Source organism: Cajanus cajan, chromosome 1, assembly GCF_000230855.2.
Source record: "Cajanus cajan strain Asha chromosome 1, NIPB_CcT2T_4, whole genome shotgun sequence".
Taxonomy (NCBI): Eukaryota; Viridiplantae; Streptophyta; class Magnoliopsida; order Fabales; family Fabaceae; genus Cajanus; species Cajanus cajan.
Window position 1 is genome coordinate 3,676,838 of NC_138517.1, and position 22,156 is coordinate 3,698,993.

General features: G+C 30.6%; 1 protein-coding gene and 1 pseudogene across 3 annotated transcripts in view; both read left to right on the top strand.

Moving 5' to 3' along the window:
• Positions 1 to 6,002, top strand: part of LOC109796648 (LEAF RUST 10 DISEASE-RESISTANCE LOCUS RECEPTOR-LIKE PROTEIN KINASE-like 2.5) — a 10,143-nt gene extending 4,141 nt beyond the window's left edge. The window contains exons 2-3 of one of the 2 annotated variants that reach the window (XM_020356385.3): positions 407 to 442; positions 4,500 to 6,002. In XM_020356385.3, the coding sequence (XP_020211974.1) occupies positions 407 to 442; positions 4,500 to 5,599 (1,136 nt within the window). In that variant the 3' untranslated portion in view covers positions 5,600 to 6,002. Of the gene's footprint in view, positions 1 to 406; positions 443 to 4,487 lie in introns of both variants that reach the window. The other variant, XM_020356384.3, reaches the window with a different exon arrangement.
• A 140-nt stretch (positions 6,003 to 6,142) lies between these two features.
• Positions 6,143 to 19,853, top strand: LOC109792136 (PR5-like receptor kinase pseudogene; annotated as a pseudogene). The gene is made up of 3 exons (XR_014433402.1): positions 6,143 to 9,060; positions 12,521 to 12,964; positions 17,774 to 19,853. The product of XR_014433402.1 is annotated as a PR5-like receptor kinase pseudogene (transcript).
• The last annotated feature ends 2,303 nt before the right edge of the window (positions 19,854 to 22,156 follow it).

The window sequence follows — 22,156 nt, forward strand, 5'->3', positions numbered from 1 at the left end:
AAATCCATATCGAAAGTTCCGGATTAATCTTTTGAGATACTATCCTGTTAAAAAGCAGAATACGTTGACACTATACATAAGTAATGAAACTTAATTATAGCTAATCTCAGCCATTAAATTGAGATGATTTAATGGCACTAAATTTCTCAATTAAAATGAAAAGGAAAAAGAACATATCACGTGACATGAAAACGCCACATTTAGCTTCTGTAATTCAACTCTATTTTTGGGCAATTACGTGAGCGATTGCAAGTTTAATTCAAGAAATTCAATTAGGTATATGAACAGGATTGATATTGAAGAAATTCAACGCAATAGTAGCTTCAATTCAATTGAAAACAGCTGGTACCACTTTTGTGAATTTACAATTGGAAAATTTTCGTTCACTTTCAGCTTATTGTTGCAGGTGCTGGAGTGCCTCCGTCGCAAATAATCTTGTTAGGTAATACATCAAACTTCCTTTTGTGTTTCCTGTTCCATAATGTTTGGTGTATACATATATATGGAAAATCTTTTATTTATCCGTAAATGAATTTATATATTTGATTTTTCTCTTTAGTTTAAATGAGCAGCTCATTTTAGAAAATAAATAAATAACTAGTATTTTAATCTATGTAATACATATATTAAATATTTATTATGAATAATTAAAATTTAAAATAAATTATGTATATAAATAATAAATATTATGTTTGAATATATAAATTATATTTAAAATTTGCATAAATAAATTATTTTAAATAAACTTAAATATACTTTTATTCCATCAAATATAAAAATTTTTTTAAATCCCTCAAATTCAAATATAATCTTTTTAGTTTTATAATTTCAAAAATTTTGTTTTAGTCATATAATTTTCAAAAATCTTGTTTTAGTTCTTATACTCAAATTTTGTTAGGAAAACCGTAAAATATTGTTGCATAAAATCGACATATTAATGTCTCTATTAGTAAAAATATCACATTAAATCAAGTGTATGATACATAACTGTTTCAATTTGTCACTTATAGATAGGTTGTTGGTGACTTTAGAGACTAAAATAAGATATTTGAAAATTACATAATTAAAAAAATAGTTTTAAATTTGAGAAACTAAAAACAAATTTACCTTAAATATAATATACTAAAATCATATTTAAAACTTTTAAATATATAAATCATATTTTATATTTATGATAAATAATTTATATTGTATAACAAGATTATTTTTATTAATTCACAATTTATTTTAAAATATCAAACTTTAATTCATAAATAATTATATAATAAATATAAATTAAATTAAATATGAGTTTTCAAAAGAATTTTTAAAAATCCTCTCGTCAAAGAGAAATTCTCTTAAAATATTATTGCATAAATATTCTGTGTGTTGCTGAAAAAAAAAATCATTACATGAATAACAAATTATGAATTTATTAGAATTTTTATTGTTTGTTTTCTAATAAACGGCCATGATTCTTTACTTTATTCTAGTTTATTTTTGAAATATCAAATCCATTTGATGTATAATAACAATAATAAAATTAAAATTTAGAATGACATGCAAATTACACAAGTTAGTGTTTTCAAATTTAGAAGTGTCCCCAAACAAAATTTTAAGAGTAAATTAGGTTATCCTTCTTTAAGGGATAAAAATATTACATTGTCTCTTCCTCGTATGTTTAAATATATAACTTAGTTCATTTAACTTAATTTCTTTAATGTAAATTATATTTTTCTCTTATAAGAGATGTAAGTATTACATTATCCACTTTCAATATGTTAAAATATCAAAGAAATTATACTTTTATCTTTTAGAGATATTTTTTTTGATAATATATTGCTAAAAGGCAAAAGACGAAAGAAGAGAACAAAAGAAACTAAACTCTCCTAAACAGAACACCTGAATTATCTGCTTGAAGCTGACACTGCAACCCAAAACATCTTAAAATATGTTTTAAGTACTATATTATTACTTTTTTATTATATTATTTTAAAATACGTTATTTAACAGTTAAAAAATAATTATTATGATTTTAAAATATATTTTTTAATTTAATTATTCATAAAAAATGTTCTTTTAATTTAGTTATTCATAATTGTACCCTCCAGATCTCCAATTAGTCGAACTGGCTGATCAATGGCTCTTCACGTCATTAACACGTGAACCAAGAGGGATGTATACCCTCTAAATCTCCAATTGGCCAAATTAGCTTATCAATGGCTCTTTGCGTCCTTAATGCTCGAGGCAGGAGGGCTATGTACCCTCTAGATCTCAAAGCCAAACTGGCAAATCAATGACTCTTAGCGTCATTAACACTCGAGCCAATAGGGGTTGTGTACCTTCCAAATTTTCAATTGGCCAAACTAGTCGATCAATGACTCTTAGCGTCGTTAATACTTGAGTTAGGAGGGTTGTGTACCCTTCAGATCTCCAATTGGCCAAATTGGCCAATCAATGGCTCTTCGCATCATTAACGCTTAAACCATAAGGGTTGTGTACCCTCCAGATCTCCAATTGCCTGAACTAGATGATCAATGGCTCTTGGTGTCACCAACACTTGAGCCAAGAGGGCTGTGTACCCTCCTGACCCCTAGTCGGCTGAGCAAACCGAACAACATATACTTTCTTGATCCCCATCCGATCAAGCAACCCAAACTATGACTAGTGATTGACGTATTAACGAGTGATCTCCAATAAAATTAGTCAAGGTTGTGATTCACGTGATTCTTGCACAAGCTTGATTATAATTATAAATACAATTCATAGGCTCATTATAAAAGGGGATCCAAGTGCAGTTTAGGAGATCAGGATCAAAGATTCGTATCATGAATATGAGACCCATATAAATAAGGAAAAAGGAGACCGAGAAAAGGAAGGTTTTTCACCCTTGAATGTTCTAGGCTAGGACGAAGACTAGGTTCTCTTCTCTTAGGATTCACATCACTAAGGATTCTCCAACTACTATTCTCTTACTGGAACAACAATAAAATATCTTTAGCTAAAATATATTTTAAAATATTTTAATTTTGTTGCATAATTAACTTAAATTAATTTATTAAAACAATAAAACAATAGAAAATAAAAAATATATATCTAAACTTATGTATATACACATCAAAATATATATATATATATATATATATATATATATATACATAAATTAGCACATATATATAAGTATTGAATAATGTAATAATTATATTATATTTAATAAAATTTTTAATATAAATATATTTATTTAAAAAAATTATATTTAATATATAAATTTTAGCATTATATTAATTAAATATAATAAATAATACTTTATAAAAAATACTATTTTATTTCGATATTATAAAAATATTTTAGTAATAACATCAATTAAAACCTTAATACTTATATATATATATATATATATATATATATATAATAAAATTAAATGCAAGTATTATAATAGTATTTAATCAACGCAATATTTTTTAAATAAAATATATTTTTATATTATATAGTATTAATTATATATATTAAATGTAATGTATATATATATATATATATATATATTATTTTTATTTTGATATATAACTTTACAAATAATTTGTGAACATAAATTTTTTTTAAAAAAATATATGATTAATTTTAGAAAAATTCATAATACTTTTAAAAAATAACAATTAAATATGTAGGTTAAAAGATAAATTGTTAAAGTATAACACATTGAAATTTGTTAATGGAGGAAAATATTTTTCTTTTTAACACAAGAAGAGAAAGTGATGTAATATTTACATTTATAAGAGGATATTAGTATAAAGGATTTTTTGGTAATATGTTTTTTTAATAAAACTTTAATAGAAAATTTTAAAAAATTGGTAAAATATCATCCGTTGAGGGAGAATATCGTAATTTTTAATAAAAGAGGAAAGTCAATCATATATTTACTTTTCTCAAGGTCAAATTTTAATAATTTTTTAAGGAAAGCTTTTAAAAATAAAAAAAAAATTATTCATCAAACAACATTAGAAGTGAACTTAAAATCTACATATATTACTCTAACTCCCATCATTAATTAAGCCAAACTTTATATATGAAAATAGAAATGCATTTGGTAATAGTTACCAAACATATTATCCTATTATAAATTAAGGCTAATTTTACAACACTTAGTTCTGAAACAACGTTTCGTTCGCATTGCTTCTAGAACATTTGTGCGGAAATAATCTCCTTCCTGTTGAAAAGATAAAAAGTCATTAAAATCAACACAAGTAACTGCCGTGTTCTTATTCTAACATATCAATAGTTGAATTGTAATTTTCTCTAGGCTACTTTTTCCAAGCATTGGTGATTAAGCATTAGGTAGAGTTTGAAAACGGACTTTATCATTAATGAGCCTAAAATTAACTTTCGTAGGAAATTAAGCTGAAATAAGGCTCTATTTATTTAGGTTTTGTTTTTGTATACATTTTAAACTAATAAATATTAACTTCTAGAATCGAAAGGAATTCAAATGTTTCTGATACACGTGTTAACAGTTTTTGGTGCAGTATTGGGAGGATTGATGACATGCATCGTAATTTACTGTTGTAGTTGTAAATGTATGTCATCTACACTAAAATTTTGGTCGAGCAGAAAGAATGACCGAGAAATTGAAGCATTCTTAAAAAATTATGGAGCTCTAGCACATCAGAGATATAAATTTTCAGAAATCAAGAAAATGACCAACTCCTTTAAAGATAAACTAGGCGAAGGAGGTTTTGGTGCTGTTTACAAAGGAGAGTTACTTAGTGGTTGTCCTGTGGCTGTAAAGATATTGAATGCATCCAAAGGAAATGGTGAAGACTTTATCAACGAGGTGGCTAGCATTAGTAGAACTTCACATATTAATGTTGTCACTCTTCTTGGATTCTGTTGCGAAGGACACAAGAAAGCTCTCATTTATGAATTTATGCATAATGGTTCACTTGAGAAGTTTATTTACAATAAGGGACTCGAAGCCACTCCATCATTGAGTTGGGATAATTTGTGGGAAATTGCCTTAGGGATAGCTCGAGGATTAGAGTATTTGCATAGGGGATGCAACACTCGAATTTTACATTTTGACATAAAACCACACAACATTCTTTTGGACGAGGATTTTTGTCCCAAAATATCTGATTTTGGGCTTGCAAAGCTTTGTTCAAGGAAAGAGAGCATTGTTTCCATGCCAGATGCTAGAGGAACAATAGGCTATGTAGCTCCAGAAGTATGGAATAGAAATTTTGGTGGAGTTTCACACAAATCTGATGTTTACAGCTATGGGATGATGCTGTTAGAAATGGTGGGCGGAAGAAAGAATATTAATGCGGAAGCCAATCACACAAGTGAGATATATTTTCCACATTGGGTATATAGCAGACTAGAACAGGGTGGAGATTTAAGGCCTGATAAAGTGATAGCCACAGAAGAAAATGAGATAGCAAGAAGAATGACTATAGTAGGTTTATGGTGCGTTCAAACGTTTCCAAGAGATAGACCTACTATAAGTAGAGTAATAGATATGCTAGAAGACAACATGAATTCCCTTGAAATGCCCCCAAAACCTGTTCTTTCTTCACCCACTAGATCGGTGCCAGAATCTACCACCAGTTCTTTGCAATTTGAGTAGATCTTGCAAGTTATATTGTATAACAGATCACACGACAAGTCCGCATAAACATAATCATCCTGTACTTCAAATTGATTATGAAACAAAGTGGATTCATAGGTGTGCCAACAGATTGAATGCAAATGCTATTGACCAAAGTGTGCAATGCTATTTGTATTGCTCAGTAAGAGTCAGGGTCAAATATAATTGTTGCTATAGATGAGATCAAAGTGGTTGACTCTGATGAAATCAGTTATAAAGGATGGACAAATGGCAAATATGTCTCCTTCTCTCTTATTAAAGTTCTTTTCTTTCTCTTATAATAAATGTATTTTTGGTTGGTTTTTGAGTTCATTTCTTTCACGATGGATGCTTGACTTTTATTTGTCTTTATCCTATCTATCGGTTCAACACTTCTGGTCAATAGTATTTTCTAATCTGAACTTTTCTCCTTTTGTGACCGAGACTTACTGCATTAATCCATTTAAATCTCAATACCAATATGCATTCTAATGGCTATATCATAATAAGTGTTAGATTTTGTTAAAAGGTTTAGATATAGGAATAGTTTATATCTCGGGACTTCTGATTTCAAATGTATATACAAGAAAGCAGGGGAGAGATCAAATAAATCTTATTGTGAAAGGTGCTAGGCTCATTTGAAGGATGTGATAGTGATGAGTCTGGCTCCTCCTTTCTGGAAAACCAACACGCCTTTACTGGGGGCATATGTTTGATCTATTAATATAGTTTTAGCAACCACAAAATAAACATGTGTTTTAACATCTGTATTCTGACGTGATTCACTTATCTGGTTTTGATTTTCCCATTTTCGATTGTGGTATGGATGTTAAAGTCATTCTGATTAAGTTTTAAACCTTCCTAAACTGAAAGAAAAGAAAAGAAAAAAAAGTTTCTAAATGTTGCCTGGCTAATATTCCATTCGTTAAGACAACAATAAGGCATAAATTGTAACAGTCCAAGAACCCGCATGTAGATATTGTCCGCTTTGGCCGCAGCCCTCACGGATTTGTTTCTGGCAATGGCACGCATGCCACCCCAAAACGCGTCTACACAAGGAAGGTATCCACACCCATATATATGGCATGCTTCGTTCTCCTTCCTAACCGATGTGGGACTTCACAATCCACCCCCCCTCAAGGGAGTCCAGCGCCCTCGCTGGCACACCGGCCCGGGAACCGGCTCTGATACCAATGTAACAGCCCAAGAACCCGCATGTAGATATTGTCCGCTTTGGCCGCAGCCCTCACGGATTTGTTTCTGGCAATGGCACGTATGCCACCCCAAAACGCGTCTACACAAGGAAGGTATCCACACCCATATATATGGCATGCTTCGTTCTCCTTCCTAACCGATGTGGAATACCTTACCCATAACCTTACCCATAACCTTGTTAGCGACTTTGTCATTTATACTAAGATTTGGAGACACTAACTATATGATTCTATGGTTGAGGTATTTAGTGATCATAAGAACCTTAAATATCTTTTGACCAAAGGGGTTGAATACGAGATAAAAGAAATAGTTGAAATTTCTTAAGGAGTAAAATTTTGATCTTATTATTTGGCTAAAGCCATTGTGGTGATTGATGTTTTGAGGAAATCTTTATCTTTCATTATGATTAGAGAGATGAATCTTTTTGGCTCAAATTAGAAATTTAAGTTTGGATTATAAGGTTACTTCTAGTATTGTGAGATTAAGTATGAATAACGAATGGATTGTTGAAGAAAATTATAGGAGCATAATTAGTTGATTTATTTTGGTAACAAGTTATAAGGCTATAGGTTAAGGTGATGGATATGATTATGACTTGGGTGAAGATGAAATGGTGAAACTAGAGAACTGATATGGATACCGAGTGTACATTATGCTTAGGTACCTGATCTTTAGAATTGATCATAGAAGAGTTTGAATTGGTTGTAGATAGAGTAGTAAAATTAGTGATCTGATATGTGTATCTAATGCTTAGGTGTTGATGTTGTGGCAAATATCTGGATTACAATGATAACCAAATTATTATTTTGATGATTTAAGGATTGAATTTGATTGCAGAATTTAGAAACTTATGCTTGATGTGTAAGATTACCCTAGTAGCATTGAATTATTTATGTTGGAAGTAACTATCAGATTAATAGATGAGATTAGAGGAACTAGGAGTTAGATCCTTTATTAGTGACCCAAATAAGCAAGAGATTAGAAAGGACACAGTTGGATGTTTAGTTATAAAACTTGAAAGGACATAAGAGTACTCTTAACATTTATTTAGGAGTTACTAAAATGTATCAGAGTGGCGCAAGGGAAGCGTGATGGTCTAATATGGAAAGAGAAGTAGAGAACTTGAATCAAGATATGGAGAGTGAGTTTAAATTTGGAGTGGATGGAGTTTTGAGATTTAAGGATAAGTTGTGCATTCCTAGTGTGCTAGAATTTAATAAAGCAATCCTAGAAGAAGGTCATAAGAGTATCTTTAGTATCCATTCAGAAACTACTAAGATGTACCAAAATCTTAAGAAGATATTTTGTGATCTAAGTTGAAGAGAAGAGTAAAGCAATTGTATATTTATGGTTAGCATACTAGAAGTTTTTAAGAATCTTGTAGCACTTAGATGCTCCATTTTGGAAGTAAGATGGTGAATAGATAGACCCTAGTGGAAGATTTGTCTAAGACGCTTAAGAAATTGATTTTGTTTGTGTTTAAGTGGATAAATTCGTCAAGATCTTTCCCTAAGCAAATCCTTTGAGGAAATTGATAAAAGTTGTACATCAACAAGGTAGTGATGTTGCATAAGAATTAGAAGTAAGAATGCAAAGAGTTTACCATTGCAAAAATTTCGGGGACGAAATTTCTAAAAGGAGGGGAGAATTGTAACATCCCAAATTTTATTTAATGAAAAGAAATATTTTTTTATGTATTTATTATGTGAATAAGTATTTTATTTATGTATTTTACTATTTACGTATACGTATTTTACTATTTATGTATACATATTTTTACTATTTATGTATACGTATTTTACTATTTACGAATACGTATGTATGAATAGTATTTCACTATGCAATTGCACAGTGAAGGGCGGCTGCACGAGGGACGCGGGTTCAAATTTTATAATAAATTTGAATATAATAATGAATAGTGCATAGTAATTTATAATATTATTTTAATGAATAGTGCATAGTGCATAGTATTTTATAATATTATTTTAATGAATAGTGCATAGTGCATAGTAACTTCAAAAATTCTATAAATAGGGACTTAAGGTTTTGAAAATTTAGAATTCTAGAGAGAAGGAAATTCTGGAGAAATAGAGAGAGAAAGTAAGAGAGAGAGAAGGAGAAAGAAAAGGAGGTTCTGCTCTAGTGTCTTGTTTAAGGAGAAAGAGGAAGAGATTCTGCCCTAATTCCGATTCCTTTTAAGGAAAGATAGAGAGGAGGAGATTCTGCCCAAATTTCTGTAAACCCAGGTAAGGGGGGAGTGGGAAACCTCGCTTGGGGGTGTGGGAATAATTGTTAAATAGTTTGTTTGTTGGATTGGCTCCCGATCCCTTGCCTGTTGTTTATTTCTTTGAATATGTATTATTGATGTGTTTTGTTTTATATCTTATTTATTTACATATTAGAATCTGTTATTTGAATGGAAGGCTAAGCCTCCTAAGTATTTATAAATTTGTAATCTATTATTTAAATGGAAGGCTGAGCCTCCTTATTATCTTATATTACCTTTTAAGCTTCCTACTTTACTTAAAAGATCTTAATATATTATTATTGAAAAATATGATACCTAAGCAACCTCTGGACTGTTGGATTGTTGGACTGTTGGATTGTTGGACTGTTGGACTGTTGGACTGTTTGGACTGTTGGACTGTTTGGACTGTTGGACTATTGGACTATTAAATTGGATTATTGAAATAATTCTTAATTATGAAATATGAATATGATATGTGTAACATGCTAAAGGTTGAGTCTGTGAATGTATGACATGCATCATATGCACATACTACTCCAGGTGTGCCGCTGAGGCCGCATACCAGTGATGCTAACAAGGTGTATGATCACCAGTGATAGGTGTGCCTTCGGGACACCAGTGATGTAACATGCTAACGAGGTGTATGAACACCAGTGATAGGTGTACCTTTGGGTCACCAGTGATAAATTCTGAAACTTCCGTATGGCGCCACATGCATACAATAGTGAGTCAAGTCAAGAAAATCATTATACATAAGCATATATGTGAGATTGATTATATATGTGAATTATATTGCGTGTGTGTGTGCTATTTAACTTTTATTTCTATATCTGCAACTGAGTGAGAAGTTTCTCACTCCCTTGTCATTTTTGTGTATATTTAAATTATGATGCAGATAATTAGCATGAGGCTGAGGATGTTGGTGGTGAAGCTTAGGCTTCTGTTTGGGTTTCGCTCTGATAGGATGTGACATCGGGATTAGCTAGACTTATTGTTAAATTATTATTATTTTTCTTTTGTAATTTTTATGTTATTTATGTTGAAAGTGTGTATTTTTGTCATATTATAATTTTACTAAAAGATTATAAGTTAATTCCTAACTAGGAGGCTCTGCCACCTTTACTGGGATTAATTTATAATCTTTGTTTTATAATAACTTCTTGAGTTTAATATTTATGTGTATGAATTATGAATGTGCATCTTCTACCTTATGATACTTATTGTTTTATATCATTCTATGAAAATCTTTTATAAATATAGTTTATGTTTATTAATGATGTTGGGGTAGAGGGTGTCACATTTAGTGGTCCCACATCGGTTAGGAAGGAGAACGAAGCATGCCATATATATGGGTGTGGACACCTTCCTTGTGTAGACGCGTTTTGGGGTGGCATGCGTGCCATTGCCAGAAACAAATCCGTGAGGGCTGCGGCCAAAGCGGACAATATCTACATGCGGGTTCTTGGGCTGTTACATTGGTATCAGAGCCGGTTCCCGGGCCGGTGTGCCAGCGAGGGCGCTGGACTCCCTTGAGGGGGGTGGATATAGTCTCACATCGGTTAGGAAGGAGAACGAAGCATGCCATATATATGGGTGTGGACACCTTCCTTGTGTAGACGCGTTTTGGGGTGGCATGCGTGCCATTGCCAGAAACAAATCCGTGAGGGCTGCGGCCAAAGCGGACAATATCTACATGCGGGTTCTTGGGCTGTTACATAAATAATTAAGAATAAGATCTATCATGCTTCCAAATAATTGACATGGCTATCATTGTGAGTGGTTAAATTTTTTTTATAAGTTTTTTACATATTCAATCTCTGTTTAAATCAGACCCATTATAAGGTTAAGAAATTGATGGATTACAATGTACTTGAACCGGCGTTAGTGTTATTGTTGTGTCTGAGCTTATACCTCTCCACGTACACTAGGCTTCTACTTTTAGACCAAACTTTATCTAAAATGGAGACAAAACAGAGGCTTTCATCAAGTTGTACGTTTATTTTCATTAATCATCAAATTACGTGGTGGAAGGCCGATACTGACATTTTATGAATTAGGGATCAAACAATAAATATAAATCTTTATATATAAATAATTTTAAATATAAACATTTATATTATAAAAATAGATACATAATTTAATTAATGTTTAATATATCATCTGCAAAATTTTAATTAGGTCTTAAACTAAAAAAGTTTTAAAATTTGGTTTTTTTTTATAATATAACTTCTATGATTAGAGATTTATTTATAATTTGTAATATTTAATTTTATATAATATTTTTTGTGGAGAAAAGACACACATTAAAATGGGAATTGAATAGTTTATATCAAAAACTCGCACGTTTGAGTAGCAAAGAGAAAAGAACTTAATAGACGAAGTCCTGAAAAAGAGTTAGATGAAATACGAGAATTTTTATACTGTTTCATCTCAACTATTGAGACTACGTGTAAATCTCAAACTAGATTGAATTTCACTATTTTTTAAACAAGATATATAAATATTCTTCCAACAAGTTACTTATGATTCAATTCTAAGTAGTTTTTGACTTGCCTCTTCAAGTAACTACCCAAGTATTCTTTGAATAACAAGTCACTTCAGGCTTAATACAAAGTATTCTTTCTTAAACAAGTCTCTTCGGACTCAACACCAAATATTCTTTCTTAAACAAGCTTATTTATGCCCAACACTAAGTATTCTTTCTTAAACAAATCTTTCTAGACTCAACCCATTTAACAAAGGTTACAAAAGATTATGAGGTTGTTTCCTCTCTTCTAGACATGTTGCAACCAACAATTAAAGTACAAACAATCTATAAAGAAGTATAAACAGAATTCACAGTGAGTATTTTTTGTATGATTCTTTGTTCTACTCCTTTCTTGAGAACTTGATCTTTATATAATAGTTTCAGAGAAGATGATCGTTGTGACAATACTTTCAGTTGAACTCACAAATTGTTTTATCTGTCTTTACTGTTGATCCTAGAGGAAAGAGATTATTGTTGCTTGATTTAATGCGCCCATTAAATGTATTTCTGCAAAATATGTATCTCTTATTTGTTGTAAGAGGCTGGATAGTAGAAATAATGTCAACATAGAACAGTTTTTGCATTGTCTTTTTTTTGCTTTACTCAGATATCGAGGATTTTGTTTTTGGTTCTAATGGATAATTTAAATTTCCATTCTTTAACATATTTTAATAGTTCTAAGACATCTTTCTTGTTTGATTTGTTAAGGAATAAAACATTTAATGAAATTTATTATTAGTTTCACTTAAAATTATATGTTTAATGCATAATGAGACAGATTATATACTTCGTCCGATTGTCTTTATCTTACAGATGGTATACATTTTACACATCGTCTGATATAGAATATTTTGCAGTTAATTCATTTTGTTTAAAAGTAAGATGGGAGGCTTGATCATCTCTTTCAAATTTTCAATTCCATTTTGTTTAGGTCACGAGGAGATGTCATAAACCATGCAAAGAAAGAGAGCGGTAATTTCGTGGGTGTCAACTTGCTTCACTCATAAATGGAGGTGAGAATGGTGTCTTGCGTATTCTTAATCACCTTGCCACACTCCCACTCTCAACCATCCACCGGCAATAACACTTACTATTCAGTTTGTAAAGAAGAGTCATGCAAGTCATGCACGTGCCGAGGACGCTCCTCGCGATGATTATGAATCTATGATGGCGCTGGAGTTGATGCTTTGAGAAACGGTCTCAACAAAGGGTTTGAGGTAAAGTATAATTAATGTTTCTGGAAATTGCACCAGGTGCCTGGGAAGTGAAGGACGTTGCTGGAGCGATGATCTTCATATTGACGTACATGTATCTTTTTCATGCTATTATTGCTCAGATGGATCTCCTCGCTCAGAATGTTCTTATGCTCCAACCGGTACGTCTTCTCTCCCACCGTCTCTCATCTTTCACTTCCTTCAATTACTCATCCCTTAGCTACGGATGCCAACAGGTTTCTTCGGTCGGATAGTACGATACTCATTCATGTCTTCTCAAGTAAAAATTTGTTCCATACCTAGTACTTGATATTTGTTAAATGGAGACTCATGAATTTAATGTTCATAAATATTTGTAAATTTTTTTTTAAAATATTATAAATAAATTTAATTATATTTAATATTAATTTTATTAAAATATTAAAGATAAATAATTGAAGTTAATTTTTAATATTAAATTTATTAAAATATAAAAATGTAAGATAAATATATAAATATTTAAATAATTTTACTTATCATATATTTGTCTTGCGTTATCGATAAATAAGTAGAAAAATATTAACACAAATATTTATTTAAATTAATCATTTATTCACTTGACAGATTTATCTGCATATATATACGGTTTTTTTTTTGTCATCTTTACCCATGGGTTGCCTCACAAAAAAAATGTTTTTAAGAAGTTTTGGTTGAATCAACTTACTTACGAGTATGTTCTAAGAGTAGCTTGGGAGTGCAGATGACTAGATCGAGTCCATAATTGGGAGGAATCAATTTTTTTCAATCTCTCATATTTCATAAAAAAAAAAAATCACTTGGAGCGCAGTTGACTAGAGTCCTTAATTGGGAGGGATTAATTTTTTTTTAATCTCTCATATATCAAGAAAAAAAATTATAAAAAAGACCACTTGTACTTTCCGACACATGTTAACACCTTGACTTCAATTTATATTTTTTAAATGTTTTTAAAAATTAAGATTGCATGCTTTTGCTTTATTTATCATTCAATTTTCTTTTCTATTTGAGATAAATTATATTTTCAATTTTTTATTATTTATTTTTAAGATTTAATTTGATCATATTATTTTTAAATAGTTCAATTTGGTTCTATATATATTTTTTTAAAATGTTCAATGTTATCCTTCAGTTTAAATTGATATTAACAATCTTAATAAAATAAGATGAAAGAGAAATATTGAACATCGTTTAAAAATTAGAGGTTAAATCGAATCATTTAAAATTAGTAAAACTAAATTGAATATTTCATAAATAGAGAGACTAAATTGAACAAAAATTTATTTAGTATTTTTTTATCTAGACAAATTTGAGTTTTCTTTTACCTATTTAATCATCTCTTTCGTTTTGTGATTATTTTTTAATTTCAAATATTTAAATTGTTGTCATTTATGATCTACTTAAGGTAAAAAAAAAATGAAAATTTAAATTTATCTAAACAAAAAAATATAAAATAAATTTTTATTAAATTTTCTCTTACTATTTTTAAAATATTTAATTTGGTCCACTATTTTTAAAATATTCAATTTAGCCCTCTAATTTTTTTTTTAAAAAAATTCAAAGTTATCCTTTCACATAATCTCATTAACATCAATAGTATTAATTCGGATGGAATGACTAAATTGAATCCTCTCAAAGGATCAAATTGAATTTTTTAAAAAATGCTAAGATTAAATTGAATCCTAAAAATAAATAAAGGAACTAAAAATATAATTTTTTATTTATGAAAAAGAATTAACATTTAATATCACATTAAACATATATATATATATATATATATATATATAAAGTTGCACTCAATAACATAATACAACCTCTCAAAGTTTGATTCACCTAAAACAATAAAAATTGTACTTAATAAAAGTTGTATTTGATACTTAAATAAATTGTTTTAAAAATAAAAAAAAATTGCACTACATGTGACACTTTTTACCTCGCATATGTAAATAATTTAAAATTTCATAACAATGATATAAAAATTCTCTAAATTAATGCATAAATAGTTAAAATGAAACTTCCAACATAGGGTAAAGAGTTTCACATAACAAACTTTAAAATAAACTTTTTACTAATATGAAAATATGAAACTAAAAATAAATCTTGTCCTAAAAATTAATAAAGAAAAACATCTTTAATCTAAGTTCTGGTGTCATATTCTATTAGAGCACTCTCAGTATAAGGATTAAGTTTTGTCATCGACATCCCAAGATCTTGAGAAGCATTACTTACAATAACATACATATGACCAACACATGGAATTAAGGAGAGTGAGAAAACTTTTCACTATAACTCATGACATGAAATAAAAGATAAGTAGTCAAACACAATATATCCAAATATTATTTATACAAAAAGTATGATATTAACAAATAATTATCATTATTAAATACAATAAATCATTTGTCATTATCAACACAATCACTTGTTAACAATTTGTCAATCATAAGTAATTTTGTCACATGCGAATATGAAATGCAATTGATATAGATTCTCGATTTGTATGCATTTGGTACCAATCTTAAGATATGTGCAATACATAAAAAACAATTTATTGATTTGCATGCAATCATACATGTCACACAAACTCTATCATATCATGAATCACTATATATATATATACATACATATACATATATATGGGGAATGCTAATATACTCTCACCTATTTTTTAGTGAGAGTATGTTAGCAACCTACACCAAAATTTTAGGACAAAAAAATCACTCATTTCTTTTGATTTGGTTAATTTGTATAAAGAATATTATAGTAATTTAATTTAATTTTAAATAAAAATAAAATATTTTGTCTCTCTTATTAATTTCATTCTCTAAGTCATTTCTCTCTCCTATTAAATTCTTTCTCCAATTTATTTCTCTTTCCTATTAAATTATTTTATTTATATTAATTGATAGAAAAAATAAATGAATTGGAGAATGAAATTAATAAGAAAGAGAAAATATTTTATTTTTATTGAAAATTAAATTAAATTACTATAATATCTTTTGTACGAATTAACCAAATCAAAAGAAATGAGTGATTTTTTTTATCATAAAATTTTGGTGTAGATTGCTAACATACTCCCACTAAAAAATAAATTTGGATCCTCTCCTACAATATTCTCTTTCCAGCCTTTCTCCTGCAACATTAATAACCATTGAATATATCTAATGACTCAAATTTAATCTTATAAAAATTATTTAAGAAGTTACATTAATTATAAGATTAAATTTAAATTATTAGATATATCCAATAGTTATTAATATTGCAGGAGAGAGGTTGGAGAGAGAATATTACAAGAGAGGATCCAAATTTCTAAAAAATAGGTGGGAGTATATATATTAGCATTCCCCTATATATATATATATAACACACACACACATTCAACAATTTGTCACCCAAACGATTTGTCATACATGTATGATTTGTCATGTTTACAATTGTTATTTACGATACATACACCTTATCATATATATACACAATTTTCCATGCAAGAGTCATGTATCTCATTCGAGTAATACTTTATGAAACATACATATTTATTTCACACGCATCAATATTCAAATTACTCAACAAAACTTTTCAGCTCTAGTAAAGAAACAATTTTCATGCACAAATAATGCCTATAGGAAGTCCATCCATGCCCAACGCAACTCGTTTAGAGAGTACTCTTAACTTTCGGGATGAATCACGTCTAGCATGACCCATGTTATTCTTGGAGAGATGGCAATAGAAACATCCCTGAAGCCCCTATGTCTGACGAGCCCCAACCCACATTTGTCTTGAGTGTCATAGAGACTTGTGGCCTCGATATGGCTCGTTGATACATATCCCACACCAAACAAAATAAGGAGTGAACTTTTCTCTCAAGCACCACAACGCCTAGCGAGACGTAAGTGGCACCTGATGCCATATCAAAAACCCAAAACCTACAAAATTGAAATTTACGAATAACGAACCCAAACATGCATTCATTATTTCAAGTGGTAAAACACTTTAACTTACTCATAAAATACATCCATAAAACGCAAATTTCATGCAATTACATATTTCTATAAATTACTCATACAATAACCATTCACTCACATATTCTTAAGGTTCCCACAAAAATTCATAGGCCGCACAATGCATACCAAACAGACTTAATGTATAAAATTAATCATATATTTATAGTATTTCAGGAGTAATAGAATTATTATATTTATCCTCTCTTAAACTATATAAATTCAAAGTTATGTGGTTTGATACGTCTTTGTTATTACTTTTCAATTTGATATGTTGTTTACATTCTTGATAATAATTGTATTTGTTGTATGATATGTTGTGTGTTATTGCTTTCTAGCCTTATCTCACACTAAGAGCCAAATGGACTCCCATTGCTCTACTTATTGTTCTTATGCATGTTTTGCAAGGGAATTATCAAGATGATGATGATGTTGATGTTGAACTTTAGACCTTAGTATGTTTATGGGTGAAGCTTTAATATGATGTGACATCAAAATTCATAGTTTAGGATTTGTTATTCTATTTACTTGGTTTATTTCATCTTATTTGAGAATGATGTTAGTCCTTAGATTCATATATTATTTTTGAAGGCTACTATGGTCTAGTAATTATTTTTTAAACATTTATATTTTAAACCAAATATAAATCCTCTAACTTTAGAGGTGTTTTATAAACTATTATTTATTTAAAATAAGGTTTTATTCAAACGAAATTCTTTTGTTTTATTAATAATTATGAGTATACATAATAGAGGGTGTTAGATTAATTCCTCTTTCAAAGCTAAGTCATGAACTTAAGAGGTAGAATGTTTTCTTTCTATCTAAATACCATTTCACCAAAATTTTCACAAATAATCTTAAGTGTTAATATCTGATATGGTCATTTTCTATCTGATTGAAATATGATAATGTTTTCGTATTGACTAGTCTTTTTGCTCTCATTATGTGCTTTTGCAGGCAATATATGGAACGAAACGAGGAAATTCGTTATTACAGGTAATAAATCTAATTTCCTTTTATATTTTCCTATCCATCAGTTCCTCTAATATTTGCGAAACATCTTTAATAAATTTGATCTTCTATCATTGACTTTCATTATATAGGAAAGCTTAAATATGGGAATACTCATGACTACCGCTCTTTAACACAAATTTTAATTTCCCTTTACATACCAAAATTCTAATAAAACATTTTATTAGTTTAAATTTATCGGAAATCACAACAATCTAGTTTCATTCCTTATTTTATAGATTTCAATAAATTTTAGCTAATAACTAAAAAAAAAGAAAATATTGCAAAGAGATCGAGAGTGAGTTGTCAACTTCCTTTAAAGTATTTCACATGTTCACCGTTGCTCAAATACTATATACAGGGGTTACTGGTGCAGAAATTGCAGGAGTATTGATATGCATTACAATTCTCTACTTAAGATACAAATCATCAACCTGGCTAGGACATTTTGGGCTGACTAGAAAGAATAACCAAAATATTGAAGAATTCCTTAAAAATCATGGTGCTCTAACATTAAAAAGATATAAATTATCAGATGTCAAGAAAATGACCAACAACTTCAAAGTTAAGTTAGGGCAAGGTGGTTTTGGTGCAGTCTACAAAGGAAAGCTATCCAATGATAGTCTCGTGGCTGTAAAGATGTTGACTGCATCCAAAAAAAATGGTGAAGAATTTATGAACGAGGTTGCTAGCATAACTAGAACTTCTCATATTAACATTGTCACTACTTGGGTTCTGTTCGGAAGGCCGCAAGAGAACTCCTCTATGAATTTATGTCCAATGGTTCCCTTGACAAGTTCATTTATAAAAAGGAACCCAAAACAGTTACACCCTTGAGTTGGGACATTATATATCAAATCACAATAGGCATACCCGAGGATTAGACTACTTGCATAGGGGATGCAACACTAGAATTTTACATTTTGACATAAAATCGCACAATTTTCTTTTGGATGAGAAGTTCTGTCCCAAAATTGCTGACTTTGGGTTAGCAAAACTATGTCCCACGAATGAAAGCATTATTTCCATATCAGATGCTAGAGGAACAATGGGGTATGTAGCTCCAGAAATGTGGAATAGACATCTTGGAGGAGTTTCACCAAAATCTGATGTTTATAGCCATGGAATGATGCTGCTAGAAATGCTGCTAGAAACTGAAGCTAGTAACACAAGTGAGATATATATACTTCCCACACTGGGCATACAACAAGCTTCAATTGGAAAATGATTTGAGACCAGATATGATGATGACCACAGAAGAAAACCAGATTGCAAAGAGGTTGGCCATAGTGGGTCTATGGTGCACTCAAACGTTTCCTAATGATAGACCAATAATGAGTAAAGAGATTGAAATGTTGGAAGGCAGCAGCATGAATTCCCTAGAAATCCCACCAAAACCTTTGCTTTCTTCTCCTACTAAATCAGTAGGGGAATCTTCTTCCATTCCTTGAAATTAATTCCTCTGCATTTCCAAGTTATAATGTAAAATGGATTGCTAAAAATAATTGTTTACTTCTTTCAATCATTTGCTGTGTGATTGTTACCACAGAATGCAAAAGCCGCCGATTGATCAAGTATACTCTATGCCATGTGTACCATATTAACCACTAAGTAAACATCAGAAGTTAGATAAATCTTTTGTTGCGGTCCAAATCAAAATGGCTAGCTCTGATCAAACAATTTCAAACACAATGACAAATGGCATATATAATCGATTCAAATCCTATTGTCATGTGAAGTATTTCTTTCTTCTTTTTTTTTCCTCTTACACATTAAGTTGTTACAGGATAGGTATATATTTAAGAATAATTTGTCTTTTGAACATGTATTTTGATCTTCTGATATAATGTATATTCGGGTAAGCAGTTGAGGAGTCAAATTAGGCTTAGTGAAGAATTTAAACTCATTTTAAGGATCTGTTGAATGTGATGAATTAAGGACCCGACTTCTTCCTCTGGGAAAATCAATCTGTCTTTACTTGCGTAGTGTTGCTCTCTTGCCTTGATTTTCAACAATTACAATAGAACATGCTATACAAATATAATTTCATAAGAAATAGTAATAATATACTCCATAATACAATTTTCTAACATACTTTATTATTGGGTAATATTTATCTGATTTTCACCAAGTATATGAATTTCATTTTTTTATATTTAATATAATATCCTCAAATTAGTAAAATTCACATTACTTTTAACAAATAAAGCATTGTGTATTATATTACTATAGATTATACGTACCATTCAACTAATTATTTTGTTTGTGGTCGATATTAATATTTAATCCTTTTCCTCATCATCGACGTTTCTTCATTTTTGTATCTGCGTCAATTTTCCTTCGTGTGAAAAATCAAATTAGATGTGGCATGGCAGTAGATTTTTTTTTTGACGGTATATAAAATAATTTTGAATATCATGTTTTTAAGAAGATTGCTATTTTTTTCATATATATATATATATATATATATATATATATATATATATATATATATATTGTTTACGGCGGGATTTGCTTTATGGATTCTTTGTAATTAGACTAGCACAATTAATGTTTCAATTTATGTGTTTTATGGTTCTTATGAATTTATGAAATACAATACAAGAAATAGAGAAGAAGTAGAAGGTTTTAATGACAGCTTGTTTCCAAATATTCGTTAACTATTATCAGGTAATAATGCTCATGTATATAAATACTTAAGCGTACCGAATGAACCATACATATATCAGCAATACGAATCATGATTCTCTTCACATGTTGATCAAATTACATTCGCATTAAAGCACATTGATCGAAAACATATAACTACCCTACGTTTTACACAAACAATAAACTATGCTAATCTTACTCCTAGAAAGCAAAAGAAAAAGTGGTCCAGAAGCAATCATACCCAAAGATGATTCTTCGCGCAGAAGCCATGTGTGTAGGCAGAGAATGCTTGAAGTTTTCAATTTGAAGTATGAGTTTTCCGACCTCGTACAAGACTGAAACTGGCGTATTTATAGAGCTCTTCGAGGGCAGTTTTTCCTTACGTGCACGCATCGTGAGTGGGTAACCGTTTCTCATATTAAACACGTGCTTGCAACTTCCACCACCAACTCCTGATAACTGCTGTTCCCACGTGTTTTATTCTTAAATTTTAATAACCGCTCCTAGCGCGCCCTCTTCGAGTACTTTAACTGTTTCTCAAGAAATCACTTTATCCGGCATCCTGCAGCAATACCATCTATTCGAGTACTTTTGGATTCGACTTGGTTCCTTGATTCGACTATACCTCGAGTACAGATGACTTAAGTATATGATATTTACCTTGATCCTCATGAATGTGTCCCACTTCGAGTTGTTTGCCAATTTTCTTTTCTCGAGTCGTTCCAGATCTTCGAGTAAGCCCAACAAATGCCTCCCTAGGAATTCAATCTTGATATTCATTTTTAGCAAGATTTGAATTCCTATCCAGACTTTCTTCGACTAATAAGTCTCCCATTGGAGTACTCCCTTCTCGATGAAACCCTATTCTGACTGGTCCTCCAATTTGCATTTAATGCACATGACCGTTGAGGCGACATTGATGGCATATACGGCGCGTGTTTCTGTTTCTTTACTGTTACCAAAATATTTTGGCGGCTGTTACAATCTTTTAAGTTAAATTTTGAATTTAGTAGGCCCATTTCACTTCGAGCCCATTAACTCGTTAACTCTCTTCTCTCTTTTTACCCTAGAGTTAAAACCACTTTTTCACTGTTTACTCCCTTCGCGCTCAAGTCTCCTTGCTTTCTCTTCTCCGGTGATCTTCCAGCCTTCCTTTTGCTCTCCTTTGTTCTCCTTTGCTACCTTTGCTATCATGGCCTCCTTTGCTGCTTCAACCTCTGCCGCTGTAGCTTCAACGGTGTCTCCTACTACTGGTGCTGCATCATCTCCAGTCTTGTCCACAACTATGGCTACTGCTGCTATGACCACCATGGCTACTGCAACTTCTACTCAGGCCGGACCTTTCTTGATGGCTAACGCACAAGTACACACTATCCCGGAGGGTAGTGAGACCTTTGTGCCCATTCCCGGCATGGAAGAAGCCAGCCTCAAGATTTTTAATTCTCAGGTACTCCTTCCCTTCTCTCTTGAGAATGGTAGTATGCATGCTTTCCTAGGGCCGTTCATGGGACAAAACAAGAAAAAATTTGGTAACACTTTACTTCCTGAGGATTCTTCTACTTTGCCTTTCATCCATTCACCTTCAATAGATCTTTCTTTGTTTAAAGATACAACTAAGATTTTTAGAGCCTTTCCCCCCACCAAAGATAGACACCTCCAATGGTTATTGCGCGTGGAAAA